General features: G+C 65.0%; 1 protein-coding gene across 3 annotated transcripts in view; it reads left to right on the top strand.

Annotated features, from left to right (window-relative positions):
* The first annotated feature begins 7,383 nt into the window (after positions 1-7,383).
* The window catches only part of CELSR1 (cadherin EGF LAG seven-pass G-type receptor 1), a 103,579-nt gene continuing 91,539 nt past the window's right edge, over positions 7,384-19,423 (top strand). For all 3 annotated transcript variants that reach the window (XM_037049322.1, XM_037049327.1, XM_037049336.1), the window contains exon 1: positions 7,384-11,524. In XM_037049322.1, coding sequence (XP_036905217.1) covers positions 7,927-11,524 — 3,598 coding nt within the window. In that variant the 5' untranslated portion in view covers positions 7,384-7,926. The remainder of the gene's footprint in view (positions 11,525-19,423) is intronic.

A 19,423-nucleotide genomic window follows, 5' to 3' on the forward strand; every position in this document is an offset into this window, starting at 1 on the left:
TGGACGGGACCATGACCTCTGTAAGGGGGTCTCCCCCGTTAAGGATCTCCACTCGAGCGAGGAGTCCCAGGGCCCCTCCTCCTCACCACCCCGCCCTGCCCTGCCTCCATCTTGTCCAGTGCGAGTATCCAGCAGACGCTGGTGTTCCTCTGCCTGTCCCAGCTGTTCCCTTGGTTTGTTTCTTCAGGAGCCTGGCAAGGCCGTGAGGCTATGAGTGTGGACAATGCCAGGATCCGCTGGCAGTGCTCTGGCCTGTTATGGCGCCTGCTTGCCCCACTGTTGGAAGTCAAGGCCAGCAGCAGCTAGGCCTGTGATCTCCGGGCACCACCTCGTCGAGAGCTGCAGATGCAGTTAAGGCTGCCAATCAGCCGACCGGAGATGGGAGTTTGTCCTGGGTTATCAGGGTGGGCCCAGGGTCATCAGGAGGGTCCTTAGAAAGTGGGAGCAGGAGGCAGAGAACCAGTGCCGGAGCGTGGGGGAGTGAGGGAGGCCACCGTGCCAGCCACCGCTGGCGTCGAGAGCCGAGGACGGGCTCGGCCCAGGAGAGCGTGCGGTCTGAGAAGCAGGACAGGCAGGGGAGCGGATCCCGCCCCCTGCCGGAGCCACCAGAAAGGACACTGGCCGCTGATGCTTAGTTCGGCCCATGAGACCCGTGTTGGACCCCCGACCTCGGAACCGCAGGACAGAAGGTGTGCTTAAGTCATTAGGTTTGTGTGCTGCTGTTACATCAGCCACAGGAAACGAATTCACCCTGTTTCACAGACAAGGGGACAGAGGCCCAGAGAGGAGAAGGGACGTGCCCACGCCCACAGCCAGTGGTACCGCCAGGCCTCCTTGTCTGGTGCTCCCTGTCCAGCCCACTGTCCTTCCCGGACAGCCGTGGCAGACCAGACACCCACTGCCGGTCCCGCAGAGGGCAGAGGGTGGTGAAACGAGCCAGGTCCATCCTTCTGGGCGCACCGGGAAGGCACATGCCCCCTGAGTCATGCGAAGCACCCAATTAGCCAATTTCGACAGAAGTTGGAACTTGCAGGAGCCCAATGCTGTGCCAACAGCCCCTCCTTGTCCTCTGTCCCCTGACGTAGGCGGTGGCGATGTGCCACAGACGTCAACAGAATCCGGAGTTTCTCAGCTTCCTGGGCACCCAGCATGCCACCTCCTGCAGCCCAGAGGCCAGCCAGGTGGCGCTGGCCTGCGGACAGTGTCCTCGTCCATCTCCACGCCTCTGGGTCAGGGTGTGGAGATAGACGAGGACACGCCTCTTGGTCTGCTGTCCTGGGGAGCTGCGGGCACGGAGGGGCTGCGTATCTCAGCAGACAGGACCCCTCACTCCAGCAGGGCCCTCGCCCCTGCATCCCAGGCTCCTTGCTGCCTGGGGCCGGAGCCAGTGCCTGGGCAGTAGAGCTGTCCCTGCACCCCCTGGGTGACTTCAAGAGCCCCCTCAGGCCTCAGACCAGCTTTCCCACAGGGACCTCTGCTGGCCCTGATGACAAATAGGCCCCTCTCGAAAGATAGCCGCATTGGCCTGCCTTTCCTGCCTGGCGAGACAGGCCACCAGGAGCCCCTCACTGTTGGTGGCTCCTCGGGGCTGGAGCCTGTTGGCTCAGAAGCCACTGGTCTCTGATACACCACATCTTGTATCTCGGTCACCAGGTGGCCAGAGTCCCCATGCTCCCTGGAATTTGGGACTCCCTGTAGGCCCAACGGCGCCGCACCCTGGCCCTGGTGGAAGCTGAGGTAGCAGGTCCTTTGGGCTCAGGGTCAGGCTTGGGGACAGGGTGCTCCCTGCCCCAGCGTCCTCGACCAGCGGGCTCTCTCCCTGTCCTTGCGGCGGTGGGCCCTCCTCACTGCCCCTCGGCACCCAGAGCTGAGCCACAGGCCTGTGCTCTGTCCCCAGCATGTCCCCACAGTGGGCGCTGGACTCCAGTGCTGAGTGTGGCTCAGGGGCTGGGGCCAGAGACATTTCATCACCGCAGAGGCGAAGACAGCTGTGACCTTGCAGCCACTGCTCCCTGGAGCTGGGCCTTCAAGGTGTCATCTCCCCTCCCTGCACCGTGCTGTGTCCCCCAGATGAGGGCACCGGGGGCCCTCCAGGGAAGGGGACCCCTGCAGAGGGCGAGGTTGGGGGACGGGGCTGGCTCCCCCACCAGGATGGCTGCTGTGTGTGTGGTACCCCGGCTCCTCTCCAGCCACCTCCCACCAGCCAGAGGGACAGTTTGGAAGCATAAGTCACCACACAGCTCCCTCCTGCTCTCAGCTGCCGCCGTCTCTCCATCTGATGCCCAGGAAACCCCAAGTCCTGGTCGTGGTCCTTGTGACCCTCCCCACTCAGGCCCCCAGCCCCGTGCTCCTGCCTCGGGGCTCCGGCCCTGGCCCCTCCTGGCAGGCTCTTCTCCCCGTCACCAAGTTTCTTCGTTTCCGACACTGGAGCGGCGCATCTTCGTGTGCTCACTGCCCGTGTCCTCTCGTGAGTGCGACCTTTGCGTGAGGACAGGCGCTGCGTGTCCCGTTCCCCGTGGGATGGGACAGGCAGTGAAGGAATGGATGCAGGAGAAAGCCGGGGGCAGGGTGCCAGATGGCTTCCAGGAGCGGAGGCCCTCGGTCAGGCCACGGCATTGGGGGGCGGGGGGGGGGCGGTGTCTGGGAGGGGCCTCGGCCTGCCTCACCCCGCCAATCCCACCGCAGGTAGCTTTTAGCACCCCTCCCTGTACCCGCCGGTAGCTAAAGAAAGTCCCCCAGGGCAGTCCCCGGTGAGCTGGTGATGACAGTATGGCCGCAGCTACAATGTCAAATATAAAAATAGAGAATAATGTCAACAACAGGCTGTGTGCAGTTTTGAAGAGAGAAGGGCCCCAGGTCACTTCCCCTCCATTCCAACTCCAAGGCCACTGAGAGCAGTCAGACGGCGGGAGCGGCCGGAACGCCCACTGGGCCAGAGGACAGACTCGCCGGGGTGGGGCGGCGCAGCCTGGCTCCGAGGGGCCAGGGAGCGGCACCGACACCTGCCACAGGGGACCGTCCTCAAAACACTGTGCGAGTGACAGGGGCCGGACAGGAGCGAGGGCCACACACTGTGTGGTCCCAGTGACAGCAAGTGAGGAAACAGGCACACCTGCCCAGGCAGGGCCCCCCCACCCCCAGGTGGGCGTGGGGGCAGGGGCTGGAGGGAGGCCTGCTGATGGGCATGGGGGTTTTTCGGGGTGATGAGAATGTTCTGGAATCAGATGCGGTGATGGCCGTGCAACTGGGCGAATGTGCTAAAACCAGAGGAGGGAGATGTGGGGGAAATGACAGGGCAAGAGGACACCGCCCTCCACATCGGCTCAGGAGAATGTGTATGTGTGTGTGGTGGGGGAGCGACATCAAGGACCGCGGCTGTGAAGACAGTGACAGAACCAGTCTGTGTCCCTCCGTGGACGCCGGCGAAGCCGAGTCCCCCAGGTGGCACCCGTGCTCCCCTTTCCTGCCCCCGCACAGACGTGGCCCCCGTCGGGCTGTTCCTGCTGTGGGCAACCTTCCTTGGTCCTCACGAAGCCCCCTGGCCCGGCCACACCCCCAGGGCAGCCATGGGCCCGCCGGGTGCCCAGGGACTGGACTCGGCCGTTCCTTGTCTCTCTTTGCCAGGAGTGCAGCGGAGCTGTGCCCTTGCCCCACAGAGAGCCCCGGAGCCCGGTGTGGCACCCTGCCTGTGTGTTCACCCACCCTCAGCCTGGGCCCTATCGCCCTGTCTGCCACCTGCTCCCACCCCCCTCCTGGGGGCAGGATTCGAAGCGTTGTCGCAGGGAGAGAGGCAGGCACCCACCGTCTCGGGCAGGACAGAGACTGTACTCGGCCACTAGAGGCCAGTGCAGCCCCACCTGGGACCGGGTGGCCTGCCTGGGACTGGTCGGGGGCTCCCTGGACGGGGTGGAGTCCAGTTGCCTTGTGTCCACCACCCCCAAGGGCCCCAGGGCATGAGACCCCACCCACAGTGCCCCTGTCTGTAATTTGGGGAGCCAGGCCCTGGGCATCCCAGCTTCCAGAATCTTCCGGGAGGCCCTGAGCGGGTGGAGCTCTCCGGGAGGGCCTCCCCTCTGGGGGTCCCAGAGGCCACCCACAAGGGCCCAGGAGCCTGAAAGAACCCCCCGAGGCCGTGTTTTGACGGCTCTGGCAGCTTCCAAGCAGAACAACGATTTTCCATTTGTCAGGACGTCACCTGGGCCTTTCTGGGAAGTGCAAGCGTGGACGGGCCACAGGTGTGGCTGGGCCCTTCACGCCCCTGCCCTGCGAACGTTCTGGGGGGTCGAGTCCCACTCCTGTTCCACGTCTGCATTTTCACAGTTTCCCACGAGCCACGCTGCACCGAGGGGGGCCCTGTGGAGGAGGATGGCCGAGGAGCTCTGTTCCCGAGAGGCTTTCCCTCTGAATTCCGAAAAAAGGGCGAAGTGGGGCCCAGCCCAGACCTGCTCCCCAGCTTCCACCGGTGGGTTGCTCCTGGTGGCTCGCTCCTGGTGGCTTGCTCCTGGTGGCTCCTCGCTGCGGAAAGACCGGCCCAGGAACTCGGCGTGGGGGACGGATTCCAGAATCGGTGTGGGTTCGGGTCCAGGAAAGCGCCCTGAGGGGCGGTTCAGAGCAGGCGCCACGCTGGAGACCCACGGCTCTGTCTTGGTTCACGTTTCACTTCGTACGAAACACCCTGGGGGGGGCACGTGAAGTATAAACATCAATTACGGTTCACCCGCCCCAGGAGCGGCGGCAGCTGCATTGGATGTGTGCCGCGCCCTTCTGGCCTCGGCTCTCAGGGACTTGGATGGAGCCATCACTGGACTCCAGGGCCCGCACCCCGGAGGTGGTGGCCCCTCGAGGTGCCCCGAGAGTCAGTGCGTGGGAGGAGAGACCAGTTTTGTGCTTCTAGTCACCCCCCTGGGGGAAGGCCAGTGGGCAGGACACGGCCTCTCAGGTGGTGCTGGCCAGGCCGCTGCCCACCCCGCAGTCCTTCCTGACACCCCAGGCCAGTGCCTGGGCCTTCTGGGCCTCAGTTCCCGTCCAGGGGTGCCCTGGGGGGATGGGACCCCTGGTGGAGCCCAGGCCCCCCAAAGTCAGATGAAAGCACTGCCCCTGCCTGCCCGTGAGCACGGCCACGTGCACCCACAACTTCAACCACGACCTTGGAGACAGTGAAACCTCCTGCTCTGTGACAAGAGCACTACAGTAAAGCTTAGCCCTGGGAAGTCTGCCCCAGAGCCAGGCCCTCACCAGTCTCAAGCAGATGATGTCGTCAGCCCCCACCAACACTAGGAAGCTAGACTGTTGTCCCCAGTCAGAATAAGGAGGGAGGCTCTGGCCAAGGCCACACAACTACTGAGTGGTGGAAGTGAACCTTGACCCTGGAAGGCCCCAGCCACCGTAGATTTGCTGTGACAGTTCTGCTGAAGCAACTGGACAGCCTGTAGCCGCATCATGGTGGCAGCCCACGCTTTAATCTCTGTGCCCGCTTCAAACCGCACCCGTCTGCCAAACAGTGCCCAAGGCACATGCGCAGAGGTTGGTGGCAGGTCACAAAGCCGACGCTCCGCTGACCTTTAGGTCACGAGGTGGACAATCCCTGAACCCCACGTCTGTGTCGTCTCCTTGCTGTTCACAGCCTGTCCACCTGCGGGTAACGACCCAGCGTGTGGGGGCTGGCCTTGCTTCCGCTGAAGGGTGACTGGACCCACCGTCAGCTCCTGGCCTTTTGCTGGACACCCTGTTAGGGAGTTCTCTCCCTGAGTCCCCTCCCAGGCCCTGGGACCAGGAAGTGGCTCCGGGCAGCCTCCAGCCTGCAGGTGTCCTATTGCAAGGAAGCCTGCCCACACCCAAACCCATTGCGTCTGAATCTCCAAACACCAGCAAGTACCATGCAACAGAACCTTCTGTTTATTTAAACCCAGCCCCCCCAACTTCAAGTCCTATTGCAAAACATGCAGTCCCGGCGTTCTCCAGGTGGCCCCGAGTCTCTTCCCCCTGGCCGGCCAGGGAGTGGTCCCCACCCAGGCTCGGGTGGGGCCCTCCAAGGCCTCCCTGGCCCGGGCACTCCTGCCCTCTGACCCTCCCCAGGAAGAGGAAGGGCGGTCTGGGGAGGTCCTGGAGGGTCACAGTTGAGGGACGGACTTTTGCTTTCCGCCCCTCCCTCCCTGGCGCTGGCCAGTGGAAAGTCCCGGATTAAGAGCTCCCAAAGTTAGGCTACCTTTCAGGTCAATAGTAACGTCTTCAAATCGTTGCTAATGGGAAGAAAACACTCCTGTTTGGCTTCAGTCCGGAAACATCGTTTTCTGCAACTTGGAGCAATACTGGTTGGAGTCATTTATTTGTTTGTTTGTTTGTTTGTTTCTATCCGGGCTCCACCCCCACCCTCAGCTGAGAAAGGCAGCGGCCCAATGGAAAAGACCCGCACTATCGACCAGTTTGAAATATCTGACCAGCCCCCCCCCATTTCTACCCACCCCAGGGCCTTCTCCGAAGCAGCGTCCCTACCCGCGCCGCCCCGCCGCCCCAACGACTGGGCCGGAATCAGTTCTAGCGCCCAGAGCTCTAGGGCGGCGGGGGGCGAGTGGGCCCCGGCCAGGGGAGGCACAGTGCCCAGGCCCCGCTAGCCTTCCCCGTTCCTCGCCCTCGGCCGGGCCCTGCAGGCGGCGGGGGCGGGGGCGTAGGCCCGTGTGGTCGCCCAGTTCCGAATCCCCCAAGGGGTTCCTGCTTCTCCGCGCCTCGCCTGCCCCCCTGCGGTCTGGATTCTAGAGTAGCCCGCGGCTCCGGGACCGGACTGCGGCTCTGGGGACCCTCGGGCCATTGCACGTGCGCGATCTGAGCTCGCCCCAGCCGACCCGGCTTCCAGGACCAGTTGTCGGCCCCGACTTTCTCTTTCCGTTAAAAGTGCTTTCAACCAAGTGGGACCTGAATCCAGTTACTTGCCTATTGGGTTTCAAAGCCCGAGTTTTTCCGGGGGGGGGGGCGGGCTGTGCGCGGGGAGGCACTACGGGCTCCCGATTTTGCTGTGAAGGTGTAAACGCCCCGGGCAGCCGCCTCGGTCTTTATCGGGGTCGCGCACTCAGCCCCTTCACCCGGACCTCGTCCGCGACTCTCTTCCCTCCCGGGACCCGCCTGTGCGGCGGAGGCGGCAGCAGCGGTCCCCACGGAGCAGTTCCACCCGGGAGGGGTGCGGGGGCTTTCGGCCTAGTCCGGCCCCCGGCCAACCCAGCCACCGCCCCACTGGTAGCGGCCGCCCGGGCCCGGAGCCCCGCCTCTCCCGGCCCGGCCCCCTCGGCCCCGCCCCCCAGGGAGGCCGCAGGGGAGTCGGTCCGGCCCCCCCTCCGCCCAGGCTGCGCCCCCGCGTCTCCATAGCGATCTTCCCGGCGCGCACCTCTGGGCCGGCTCCCCCCGGGCTGAACAATACTCGGCCGGGCCAGGGGCGGGGCCGGGCCGGGGGCGGGGAGAGCGCGGGCGGAGGGGGCGCGGGACGAGCGCACCTCCCGGGCAACAGCCGGCCGCCGGGGTCTAGGCGGCGCAGAGCGACCCAGCCCGCTCCGGGAGCGCAGCCCCCGCCCTTCGCCCGGCCCGCCCCGCTTCCCACGCCGCCCGGCGGAGCCCGCGCAGGAGCCACCTGGAGCCGCCTGCAGCCGCCGCCACCGCAGGTTGATGCGCGGCGCCCTCCCGGGACGCGAGGAGGAGCCATCTTGAAACCAACTTATCAAACTTTCGCAAAGTGCTCTCGAAGTGGAAGCTGCGGGGGAGACCGGGAGCGCGGCCCCCGGTGTCCCCACCGGGCCCCCCGGAGAGGCAGGGCGCGGACCGCCCGGAAGGTCGGGCGCCGGGCGCGCGGGAGCCGCCCCCCGGCCGCGCCGGGTGGATGAGGAGCCGCGCCGGGTGCATGGATTGTGCTCCAGCGCCGGGCTCGGGCTCGGGCTACGGGCCATGGCGCCGCCGCCGCCCGTGCTGCCCGCGCTGCTGCTCCTGGCCGCCGCCGCCGCCCTACCGGTGCTGGGGCTTGGAGTGGCTGCCTGGGAGCTGCGCGTGCCCGGCGGGGCCCGCGCCTTCGCTCTCGGTCCGGGCTGGACCTACGCGCTGGACGCCGCGCGCACCCCCCGGGGGCTACGAGAGCTGCTAGACCTGAGCCGCGACGGGCGGCTGGGTGGGCGTCGGCGCGGGCCGGGTGCGGGGCTCCGGGGCTGCGCGCGCCTCGGGGGACGCCCGGTGCCGCTGCAAGTTCGCCTGGCAGCCCGCGGCGCCCCGACGGCGCTGAGCCTCCGTCTGCGGGCGCGCGCGCAGGGTCCGGGCTGCGGCGCCCGGCTGCGGCCACGACGGGCAAGCAGCGCGGAGCTGCGCGCGAGGGCTGTGCTCACCGCGCCGGGGCGTGGCGCGGCGCTCTGCTTCCCGGATGCCCCGGGCGGTGGGGCCGTTCTGCACTCGGCGCTGGCGGCCCTGACTACCTTCCCGGCCTGCAGCTGCCCGCTGCACCCCGGACGCCGCTGCCCACGCCGCGCCCTCTGCCTGCCACCCGGTGGCTCGGCCCGCCTGCGCCTGCTGTGTGCCCTGAGGCGCGGGGCTGGCGCCATCCGGGTGGAGCTGGAGTTAGAGGCGGCAGCGGGGACGCCCTCCCCGTCGCTGTCGCCCAGGCGGCCGCCGCCAACTCGGCCCCAGGCCGAGACCCGGGCGCGGGCGGCGAGGCGGGCCCGGCGGGGCGCGGGCGGCGGCACCAGCCCGCAGTTCCCGCTGCCCAGCTACCAGGTGTCGGTGCCTGAGAATGAGCCGGCGGGCACCGCGGTCATCGAGCTGCGCGCGCACGACCCCGACGAGGGCGAGGCCGGTCGGCTGAGCTACCAGATGGAGGCGCTGTTCGACGAGCGCTCCAACGGCTTCTTCCTCATCGACGCGGGCACGGGCGCGGTGAGCACGGCCCGCCCGCTGGACCGCGAGACCAAGGACACGCACGTGCTCAAGGTGAGCGCCATGGATCACGGCTTGCCGCGGCGCTCCGCCGCAACCTACCTCACTGTCACCGTCAGCGACACCAACGACCACAGCCCGGTGTTTGAGCAGTCCGAGTACCGGGAGCGCGTGCGCGAGAACCTGGAGGTGGGCTACGAGGTGCTGACCATCCGCGCCACCGACGGCGACGCGCCCTCCAACGCCAATATGCGCTACCGCCTGCTGGAGGGGTCCGGCGGCGTCTTCGAGATCGACGCGCGCTCGGGCGTGGTGCGCACCCGGGCGGCCGTGGACCGGGAGCAGGAAGCCGAGTTCCAGCTGCTGGTCGAGGCCAATGACCAGGGCCGGAACCCGGGCCCGCGCAGCGCCACGGCCACCGTGCACATCGTAGTGGAGGACGAAAACGACAACTACCCCCAGTTCAGCGAGAAGCGGTACGTGGTCCAGGTGCCCGAGGACGTGGCGGTGAACACGCCCGTGCTGCGCGTGCAGGCCACGGATCGCGACCAGGGCCAGAACGCGGCTGTGCACTACAGCATCGTCAGCGGGAACCTGAAGGGCCAATTCTACCTGCACTCGCTGAGCGGGAGCCTGGACGTGATCAACCCGCTGGACTTCGAGGCCATCCGGGAGTACACGCTGCGCGTCAAGGCCCAGGACGGGGGCCGGCCCCCGCTCATCAATGCCTCGGGGCTGGTCTCGGTGCAAGTGCTGGACGTGAACGACAACGCCCCCATCTTCGTGAGCAGCCCCTTCCAGGCGGCCGTGCTGGAGAACGTGCCGCTGGGCCACTCGGTGCTGCACATTCAGGCGGTGGACGCAGACGCGGGGGAGAACGCGCGGCTTCACTACCGCCTGGTGGACACGGCTTCAGCCTCCCTGGGCGGCGCCGGGGCCCAGGACCCAGCCTCGGCCGCCGACTTCCCCTTCCAGATCCACAACAGCTCAGGCTGGATCACCGTGTGCGCGGAGCTGGACCGCGAGGAGGTGGAGCACTACAGCTTCGGGGTGGAGGCGGTGGACCACGGCTCGCCGCCCATGAGCTCCTCCGCCAGCGTGTCCATCACAGTGCTGGACGTGAACGACAACGACCCTGCGTTCACGCAGCCCACGTACGAGCTGCGCCTGAACGAGGACGCCGCCGTGGGGAGCAGCGTGCTGACCCTGCGGGCCCGCGACCGCGACGCCAACAGCGTGATCACCTACCAGCTCACTGGCGGCAACACCCGCAACCGCTTCGCGCTGAGCAGCCAGAGCGGCGGCGGGCTCCTCACGCTGGCGCTGCCGTTAGACTACAAGCAGGAGCGGCAGTACGTGCTGGCGGTGACCGCCTCGGACGGCACGCGCTCGCACACGGCGCAGGTCTTCATCAACGTCACTGACGCCAACACCCACCGGCCGGTCTTCCAGAGCTCCCACTACACAGTGAGCGTCAGCGAGGACCGGCCTGTGGGCACCTCCATCGCCACCATCAGCGCCACCGACGAGGACACGGGCGAGAACGCCCGCATCACCTACGTGCTGGAGGACCCCGTGCCGCAGTTCCGCATCGACCCCGACGGTGGCACGGTCTACACCATGACAGAGCTGGACTACGAGGACCAGGCCGCCTACACGCTGGCCATCACGGCCCGGGACAATGGCGTCCCTCAGAAGTCCGACACCACCTCCCTGGAGATCCTGGTCCTGGACGCCAACGACAACGCGCCGCGCTTCCTGCGGGATTTCTACCAGGGCTCGGTCTTCGAGGACGCCCCGCCGTCCACCAGCGTCCTCCAAGTCTCGGCCACAGATCGGGACTCGGGCCCCAACGGCCGCCTGCTCTACACCTTCCAGGGTGGGGACGACGGCGATGGGGACTTCTACATTGAGCCCACGTCGGGCGTGATCCGCACCCAGCGTCGGCTGGACCGCGAGAACGTGGCCGTGTACAGCCTCCAGGTTTTGGCTGTGGACCGGGGGAGCCCGGCGCCCCTCAGTGCCTTCGTGGAGGTCCAGGTGACGGTCCTGGACATTAACGACAACCCCCCGGTGTTTGAGAGGGACGAGCTAGAGCTGTTTGTGGAGGAGAACAGCCCCGTGGGGTCTGTGGTGGCGAGGATCCGAGCCGAGGACCCCGACGAGGGCCCCAACGCGCAGATCATGTATCAGATCGTGGAGGGCAACGTGCCCGAGGTCTTCCAGTTGGACCTGCTGAGCGGGGACCTGCGCGCCCTGGTCGAGCTGGACTTCGAGGCGCAGCGCGAGTTCGTGCTGGTGGTGCAGGCCACGTCGGCGCCCCTGGTGAGCCGGGCCACCGTGCGCGTCCGCCTCCTGGACCAGAACGACAACCCGCCGGTGCTGCCGGACTTCCAGATCCTCTTCAACCACTACGTCACCAACAAGTCCAGCAGCTTCCCTGCCGGCGTGATCGGCCGCATCCCGGCCCACGACCCCGACCTCTCCGACAGCCTCAACTACACCTTCCTGCAGGGCAACGAGCTGCAGCTGCTGCTGCTGGACGCGGCCACCGGCGAGCTGCAGCTCAGCCGGGACCTGGACAACAATCGGCCGCTGGAGGCGCTCATGGAGGTGTCTGTCTCCGGTGAGTGGCCCTTGCGGCTCCTGCTGAGCCACCCGGGAGCGGTGGGGCCCTGCCAGGGGCCTGCCCGGCGTGCCGAGGCGCATCCGGGCGGGGCCCAGGCAACACTCGGGGATTTGTGGCCTCTGGTTGGGAGCTGGGAGCGGGATGGAGGGGGCCCCCCACCCCCTCCAAGGGAGTGGGAGGGACACAGCGCTGCTTCCCTCAGCATTTTTTCTGGGAGCAGGCCTGGGCTTTTTCAAGTTCAAGACTGGGGCTTCTTGGTGTTTTCCTCGGCCGGCCGTGGCTGCTGCGCTGTGCTATTAAAACCCAGTCTCGGGGTTTTCTGAGTCATCCGGTTTGCTTGGGGATGCTTTGCAGTCAGCCACACACCTGTCTGGAAAGATCAAAGGTCACTGCCCATCTCATGTGCCAATTAGTTTTTGGGTGGGACGGCTGGAAATTGCTGGCTGGGTCCCTGAGTCACCCTGTAATGCGGCTGCAGTCAGTCCCTGGTGTCTCTTTCCTGTCTCCTCCAGATAATGACAGCTAGGGGGGTGTGCTCGGTGTGGAGGTGCTGTGAAAAGCAGAGCCACGTTTGATCTCGGTTTCTGCACCAGACACAGGCTCCTCACCCAGGTGGGACCCAGTGGCCGGCCCAGGTCGCTGGTGGAGCCAGGGTGGGCCCCCCGCTGGGGCTGGAGGGGGAGGAGCAGGAGAGGGAGGAAGTCTTACCCCAGCCAGCCAAGTGCTTGGCAGCAGAGTTGGTCCCCAGGTGCCCTGCAGGGCCTGTGGCTCTGGGGAGAGGGAGGCTAACCTGGGTGGGGGGTGGGGGGTGGGGAACAATAAAGGAACACCTGGCAACTGCTCCGGGGCCCATCCGAGGTCGTAATCAGCTGGTGTGGACAGGATCTGAGGGTCCAGTCAATGTTTCACGTTAATTGTTTGCACAATAGATTATTAGGATACACTGTCACCGTGGGAGCCCTGGAAGAATTAAAATGTTTATTTTCTGACTGACTGTGTTTCTACAGTTGGCTGTAGCTCTTCATATACTGAGGGTGCTTAGCAAACAGGTTCTGGTTGTTTGCTTGTAAGAGCTGGAACTTGCGGTCCTGTGCTGAAGGGGCGCGGCACTTCGACCCCGATTCGGGCCGTTGGTGTCTCTGTGGACATCTGTTCTAGCTTCGTGCGGTGGTGAATGTGCGTGCAGAATACGGAACAGCCCCTCGGGGGGATTGTTAACCAGGGTCATGGCTATCGGAGCAGGGACACGATTTTCTTCCAAACATCTCTTTCCCGAGTTCCACTTGCATGTTCTTATCATTCTGTCTGTGAGATAAGGCAGAGCCGGGGCTTCGGCATAAACACCACTTGGCAGGACCACAGGATGCGGATTTTGCAGGGGCCGCGGCACGTTAGTGGGAACGGCTGCCTGCTGGGATCAGGGATGTTTTGGGTCGGCAGCATCCGGAATGTGGGCCCCCCGTGTTGGCCGGATAGCAGGGTTTAGGGGGGATTTCATTCAAAAGAAGATAGTTACTGAGGGCTGCCTCACCTACCCGGGGGGTCCGAAGTCTGGACCACGGTGCAGGGTGGTGGGGGAATCCACACACTTTGCAGCGAGGGTCCCCGGGATCCAGTTCTGGGCTCTGACTTCTGTGGGACACCCCTTTGTTTGACCAGGCGCCGGGGCTCCCGCATTGCCCCCCACAGGTCATGACGATGACCTCTCGCTGGGCGTCCAGAATTTCCTATGATTTGTATTTACCGTGTCACTCAGCATCCTGGTTCTTGGGAGGCTCAGTGGGGTTCGGCTGTGGCCTGTGTCACCGAGGAGGGAATGGAGGCTCAGAGGTGCTGGCTGCCTTCTGAGCCCCCACAGCCAGGGAGCGGGAGGGCCAGGTACGGACCAGTGACCCAGATGCAGCGAGCCCACCCCCTGCTTCCCCGGGTCAGAGTGTTTGAGAAATGAGTTGCAGGGCTGCACTGTGTGCATGGCGGACCCTGCCTCTGGTTTAAAGTGGGCACCTGTGGGTGCTCTGTGTGACCCTCAGGCCGCCTTGACTTGGCTTTCACGCTCCCAGGAATCCGGCCGCCATAAACTGCGAAGTCTGTGATTCCAGCAGTAAATAAAGCACTGTGTAGGAAGGAGACAAAGCGAAGGCATCGGCCCTTGAATAATTACCCGGAGCCGATTCTTAGGTTTTATTGGGGGACAGTGGAGAGCTGTTGTTTCAAACTCAAACGCTTCCCGTTTACAGCCGTGCCCTAAAGCCTCTGATGCAGTCTTACTGCCCTGGGGGTGCCGCCCCAACAGCCCAGGCTGGGTTTTGTGGGCCCCTTGCCAGGAAGGGCAGAGAGCCTCCAGCCAGGCGCCTGTTGGGAAGGTGACTCTGGAGGTGGCGCCGTGGGGGCGGTGTCTCTGCTGGGCGGAGCCTCGGGGGCGGGGCCTCTGGGGCGGAGCCTGGGATGGAGGTCCAGTCCTTTCCTGGGGGCGGGGCTTCAGCAGTCATTCCCTCTGTGAGTAGATGGTGTTTCTGTAGCCCGCCGAGGACAAACCGCTATCTGGAACTCTTGAATTCCTCATCTAGTCCAGTTCAAATAGCTGCCATTTTGGGGTGGCATCCAGCCACACAAGATGTGTCCTTTGCACGCGATGGGTTTCGAATGACATTTAAAATTTGGGGGTAGGGACTTTTGGTCATAAATGTTTAGGAAAGCTGTGTCTGCGTTTGTCGGGGCCCTTGGCCAGTGACCCAGTGGGACGGCCGAGCGTGGAATGCCTGCTGCCTGCTTCCGGATGTTGGCGCTAGGGTGACAGTGACAGTTTTAATTCAGCGATCACGTGTGCGTGCCCCAGGGTGTGGGGTCTGAAGTCGTGCTCTGCAGAACATGCCGTTGGGTCGCTGCTGGCCCTGCGTCGGGGGGGTGCTGTGGACCTGTGGACGTGGGGAACGGAGCATTGGGGGAGTCAACGCGTTGGGCGGGTGAGCCGTTCACACACACCAGGAAATACTGAAACGGTGAGGTAGGCTTGGCTAACCTTGTTGCCGTCTGCTTTGGTGGAGAGAACGTGGTTTAGTGTCCTCGGGGCCGGATAAAGTCTTAGAAAGGATTTGCCTGGTTAAACTCAGGATATCGTCGGGGCTCCTACCCGGGCGGCTGCAAACAAGGAGTCAGGAGGCGGCCGTGGTGCCGGGCAGCGACCAGGTACGCGCCTTCCGTTTGCTTCTGCATCTTGCGTGGCTGTCGAGCCGGCTCTCCTGTGCCTTGGAGTCAGGTACTTTGGGGAGCTAGGTACCTGCCTAAGGGCTTTGATAACTCGGGGGGGAGTTTCTTGCTAACATACTTTAGAAGCAACGGAGTGTCTATTCACTTGTGGAACACCTACTGGGTGCCAGGCCTACTGTGTGTGAGTCCCTGGAGAGCCCTTGTGGAGATTGGGTGGAGACTGAAAATGCGTAAATGCGTCCCTGGCAAGGGGAACCTGGGAGGCTGGCTGAAGGGTCTGGGGTAGGGGGCTGGGGAAGCTGGGGCCACTGACGGAGGGCGAGAGGGCCTGGCCGGGCTCAGGCGCTGAGGGGTCGGGGTGACAGAGGGGCCCTGTGAGGTTAGGTGGGCAGATGTGGCCGTGATGTTGGCTTTGGTCTCCTGCTCTGCGTGCTGGGAGCGCCCCCGGGCACTGCCATCGGAGCCTGTGCATTCCCCGACGGCAGCCTCCTGGGGGGTCTCCATCACCCTGTCCACCTAGTCAACTAATGAGCGGGGCCCCCGGGGCTGGGGCTGTGCTTTCTAGGGCAGAGGACTCTGCGAGCGTGAGAACGCGGGTGAGGGAGGTGCGTCTCCGACGCAGGGGCCTCTCAGGGGGTCAGCCTTGAACCCTGTGCAGCTGCGGCCCCTTTGAGGTTGTCACAAAGACGGTCAGACCTCCAGGTCTGGGCCAGAGACCCAGCTAGGGTCACGGCCAGAGGTGGCCAGCCCGGCGGCCAGGCTGACAGACAGACGGTTGGGGCCAGGCCGGTCGCCACCTGCCTGTGGACCTGTGAGGGTGGCAGGGCAAGGAGGCGTGTGAAGAGGATGGAGATGGGCTCGGCCACCGACTCCGGGAGCTGTGCAGGAGTGACCTGTCGGGTGGGAAGGACCAGCACAAGGGCTGGGGCAGGAGCAACCCGAGGGCCGGGGAGATGGAGGGTCCTAAAGGGGTCGCCAGTGGCAGTTAGGGACCCTGAGGACAGAGATGTGATTTGGGTCAGCCAAGGGGTGGCTCTTGGTGGCCTTGGTGACAGCCAGAGAGTGCTGGGGGGCTTAGGAGCCCGCTGGACGAGCAGGGGACGGGGCACTGGGGGCAAGTGAGGTTCAGAGGGCAGGAAGGATGGCGGTGGAGACATGGGAGCCAGCAGTGACCTGGGCCGAGGTGGCGGGGAAGAGGGCCCGTTATCTCGCACAGCCGTGCCAGTCTGTCCTCGATTCTGCCTGCCGTCCAGGGGTGCATCCAGTGGGCACCGCACCTTTTGGGGTCGCTGGGTGTGGAAGCTGCGTCTCAGTGGTGACCATGAGGCTGTGTGGCCATGCTGAATGTGGACGGGCTGCAGGATAGGGGTGGGTGGGGAGGATGATGACCACTTCCTGTTGGGTCACTGGGCCGGGGCCACGGCCACCGGCTGGCAGGTGACCCGAGGCCTCCATCTGGCCTCACCTACCAACTAGGGTGACAATGTTTTTTTAAATCTAGGAAAAGTCCCAGGTGCCTGACCCCCCCCCCCCGGAGGAGGGTAGGTTGCCGAGGTCACACCTGGGAAAGTGACACATTGTTGGCAGGGTCTGGTACCGTGGATGACAGCCCTCTCTGGTCTGGGCTGCGCACACACCTGCCCAGGGAGGAGCTGGCAGGTGGGAGGGCGGGTGTGGGGCCTTGGCTGCAGCACCTGAGCCTGGGGCCGCCGTGGCCTCGGGCCGCAGCCCCACCCTGCCAGCATTCGGGAGTGAGCAGGTAGATTTTATCATGAAGGGCGAACGTGTGGAACTTATTCCTGAGTTTGGCGTGATTCCTTTCGGCTCGCAGCCTTGGGGGAAATAGTTTTCTGGTTTTTCTTCTTGTCTTGTCACCTGAACGTGTAGGCTCCTAGGAAAGTGCTAGAATCAGATTCCTGGGGGTGGGGGCAGTGGGGGGAGTCCGCAGTCCTCGTGGGTCCTGCCTGTTGGTGTGGGACCCAGGGCCTGGGGTCCTGAGGAGATGCTGGAGGGCCGGGGTCTCGGCTGTGGAGGTCAGGGGGGCCACCTTGTATTTGTGGGGGATGGTGGGGGCGCACCCTCTGCTCGCCCCTGTGGGCCTGGCACACAGTAGGTGCTCAGCCAGTACCCGTGGGGACATGGGGGCGTCCTGGGCACTGGGGCCTGGAGCAGGGACAGGGAGGACACGGGTTCCTGGGCTCCCCTGTGGCGGGGGCCCTACAGCCCTGGGCTCACAGGCCCGGCCGCCGTGCGCCGTGACGTCAGCAGGCCAAAGGTCTGGGAGGCTGCTTCCCCAGGAGCTGCTCCCTGGGGCCTCATTGTCAGTGCGGGTGGGTGGGGGGTGAGCAGGGAACCCTGCCTGGGTGTCCTTTGCCCAGGAGTCTGCAGGGGCCTCAGGACACTGAGATGGGAGAGGCTATCACTCCCTGCACCCGCTGTGTAGAAACTGCTGGAGAAGGGACGGGTGCCCCAACCTCTCAGGCCACCCCTGCTGCCTGGCCGCCACCAGGGTCAGGTTTTCAGGCCTGGCTCCTGATGGTCCCCACCCCCACTGCTTGGAGCTGATGGGGGGATTTGCTCTGTCGGGTGTTTGGGTTGTTACAGACACCCCCGCCCCCTGCCCGCACACACCACAGTCACGCCGTGCGGAAGGCTCCTGGTCTGGGGACTCAGATGGACTCCCATGGAGCGCTGTTGTGACAAGGGGCTGACACACCGGGCCCGGGGCAGGGACGCCTGCTGGGTTTTCCAGGCCTCACTGCCTCGGCTGCCCTCCTCACCGGGCACTCCCAGCCCGGCCGAGGAGCTGGCCAGGTGGGCCTGCCGGGGAAGAGGCAGATGGGGTCATCACCTCTGCCCATGGCCCCGGCCTGGGGGGGTGCCTGTGGGGAGCGTGGACCCCAAGCTCGGGAGCTGAGGGGTCGGGGGGATGAGGGGCCTAGGAGGTTAGGTGGTCAGACACGGAGGTGGTGTCGATGTTGATCTCCCACCGCTCCGCGTGCTGGGAGCTCCCCAGGTGCTGCTGCTTGGAGCCCCTGCGCTCTCCAACGGCAGCCTCCTGGCGGGAAGTTTCTGCCGTCCAGGGTGTCTGGTGGAGGAGCCAGCCAGGGACCCCCAGCACTGGGGCCGGGGGCAGGAGCTGGGCTCCCGAGCCGTGTCTCCTCAGGCTGGGCTTTCTGGTTTGGGACTGGGCGAGTGACCCTGGGACCCTGCTGGCCGGCCTACCCCTCCCCCAGTCCTCCGTCTGGGCTTCTGTATGAGTGTGGGAACCCCAGGTCCTTCCGCGCCTAGTGCTGGCTCTGAGGGCACCCCTGAACCACTGCCCTCCCTGGTGGAAGCCATCCCTGTCCCCCCACCCCCGGTCGTGGGTTCTGCCCTCCTCGGCTCCCCTGGGACTCTGGGGCGGGTGGGCAGGCGGTGGCTGACCTCTGCAGACCTGGGTGGGCCGCTGTGGAGGAGCTGGCCCCTCGGCCGGACGGAGCACCGGGTGGTCACATGAGAGCACTGCCCTGGTCTGTGTGAGTCCCAGTCCCCGGGCACATGCTTGGGGGCTGCCCGCGCATCTCTCTGAAATCCCAGAGGACCCCTGCATCACAGGCAAAGGGAGGCTGGGGGGCTCATGGCCCCTGGGGCTGAGCACTCTGACCCCTGTGTGACACCCCTCTGGCCCCACTGAGGGGTGACAGCTGAGCCCTGAGCAGGGAAGCTGTGTTGTCACAGCAGCACCATGCACAGGGTCGTGTCCCAGGGACAGAAGCTCCATGTGGGCAGCCACGTTGCCCAGAGCAGGAGGGCCGAGGGGCCGTGTGCGTCGTGCCAGATTCCACGGAAGCCCCCAGCTGCCTGCCGTGTCTCCTCCTGGTGAGCAGGGGCAGCCACACTGCAGGATGGAGGGGACGGGTCCCCTCAGAGCGTTCTCCAGTCTCTGCAGGGTCACCCATGGTGAAGTTGTATTACCGGAAACCGAGGAATGCAGGACCGGTGTGCACCAGGTGCAAGGAGGGACCGGGTGTGGGGCCGGCAGACACGGGTGGGGCCCACACGCAGCAGTCGGTTGACGGGCACCCGAGGGGCACCCCGGCTGCCACACGGGGTTCTCCGGGCCGGGGGCCACCTGCCTGCCTTCCCTCCTTCCCTCCACCCCACCTCCCTCTGCCTCCCTCCAGCAACCCATCGATCAACATCTTTCTTTTTTTTTCTAGTGGTCTGTTTTCATTGTCAGTTCTGTATCTTTTAAAAATCTCCTTAGGATTTTATTTTTAGAGAGAAAGAAAGGGAGGGAGAAAGAGGGAGAGAAGCATCTCTATGTTTCTATGTTTCGATCAGTTGCCTCTCGCACACCCCACCCCTCGCACTGGGGACCTGGCGAGGAATCGAACCGGCGACCTTTCAGTTCACAGGCTGGCGCTCAGTCCACTGAGCCACACCAGCCAGGGCTCTTTTTAGAAATGTCTAATCGAAATGATTCTTCGTTAAAGTAAACTAACTCAAATAAAGTCACACACGATGTTAGCATTTGGAGATAAGAACTCTCTTCCAGGGCAATAAACGTTGATCGGTGAGCTGATCGAGACGCACGGTCTTCTCAGAGCGAAGTGGTGTCTGCCGTTGGCGGAGACAGCCACCCACGGCCACGGGCCCAGCAGCTGCCCCTTACCGCGTCACGGCGCGCCTCTGGTGCCGGAGAGC

This window comes from Sturnira hondurensis, unplaced genomic scaffold (assembly GCF_014824575.4).
Source record: "Sturnira hondurensis isolate 20B ecotype Veracruz unplaced genomic scaffold, ASM1482457v3 Scaffold0000780, whole genome shotgun sequence".
Classification (NCBI taxonomy): domain Eukaryota; kingdom Metazoa; phylum Chordata; class Mammalia; order Chiroptera; family Phyllostomidae; genus Sturnira; species Sturnira hondurensis.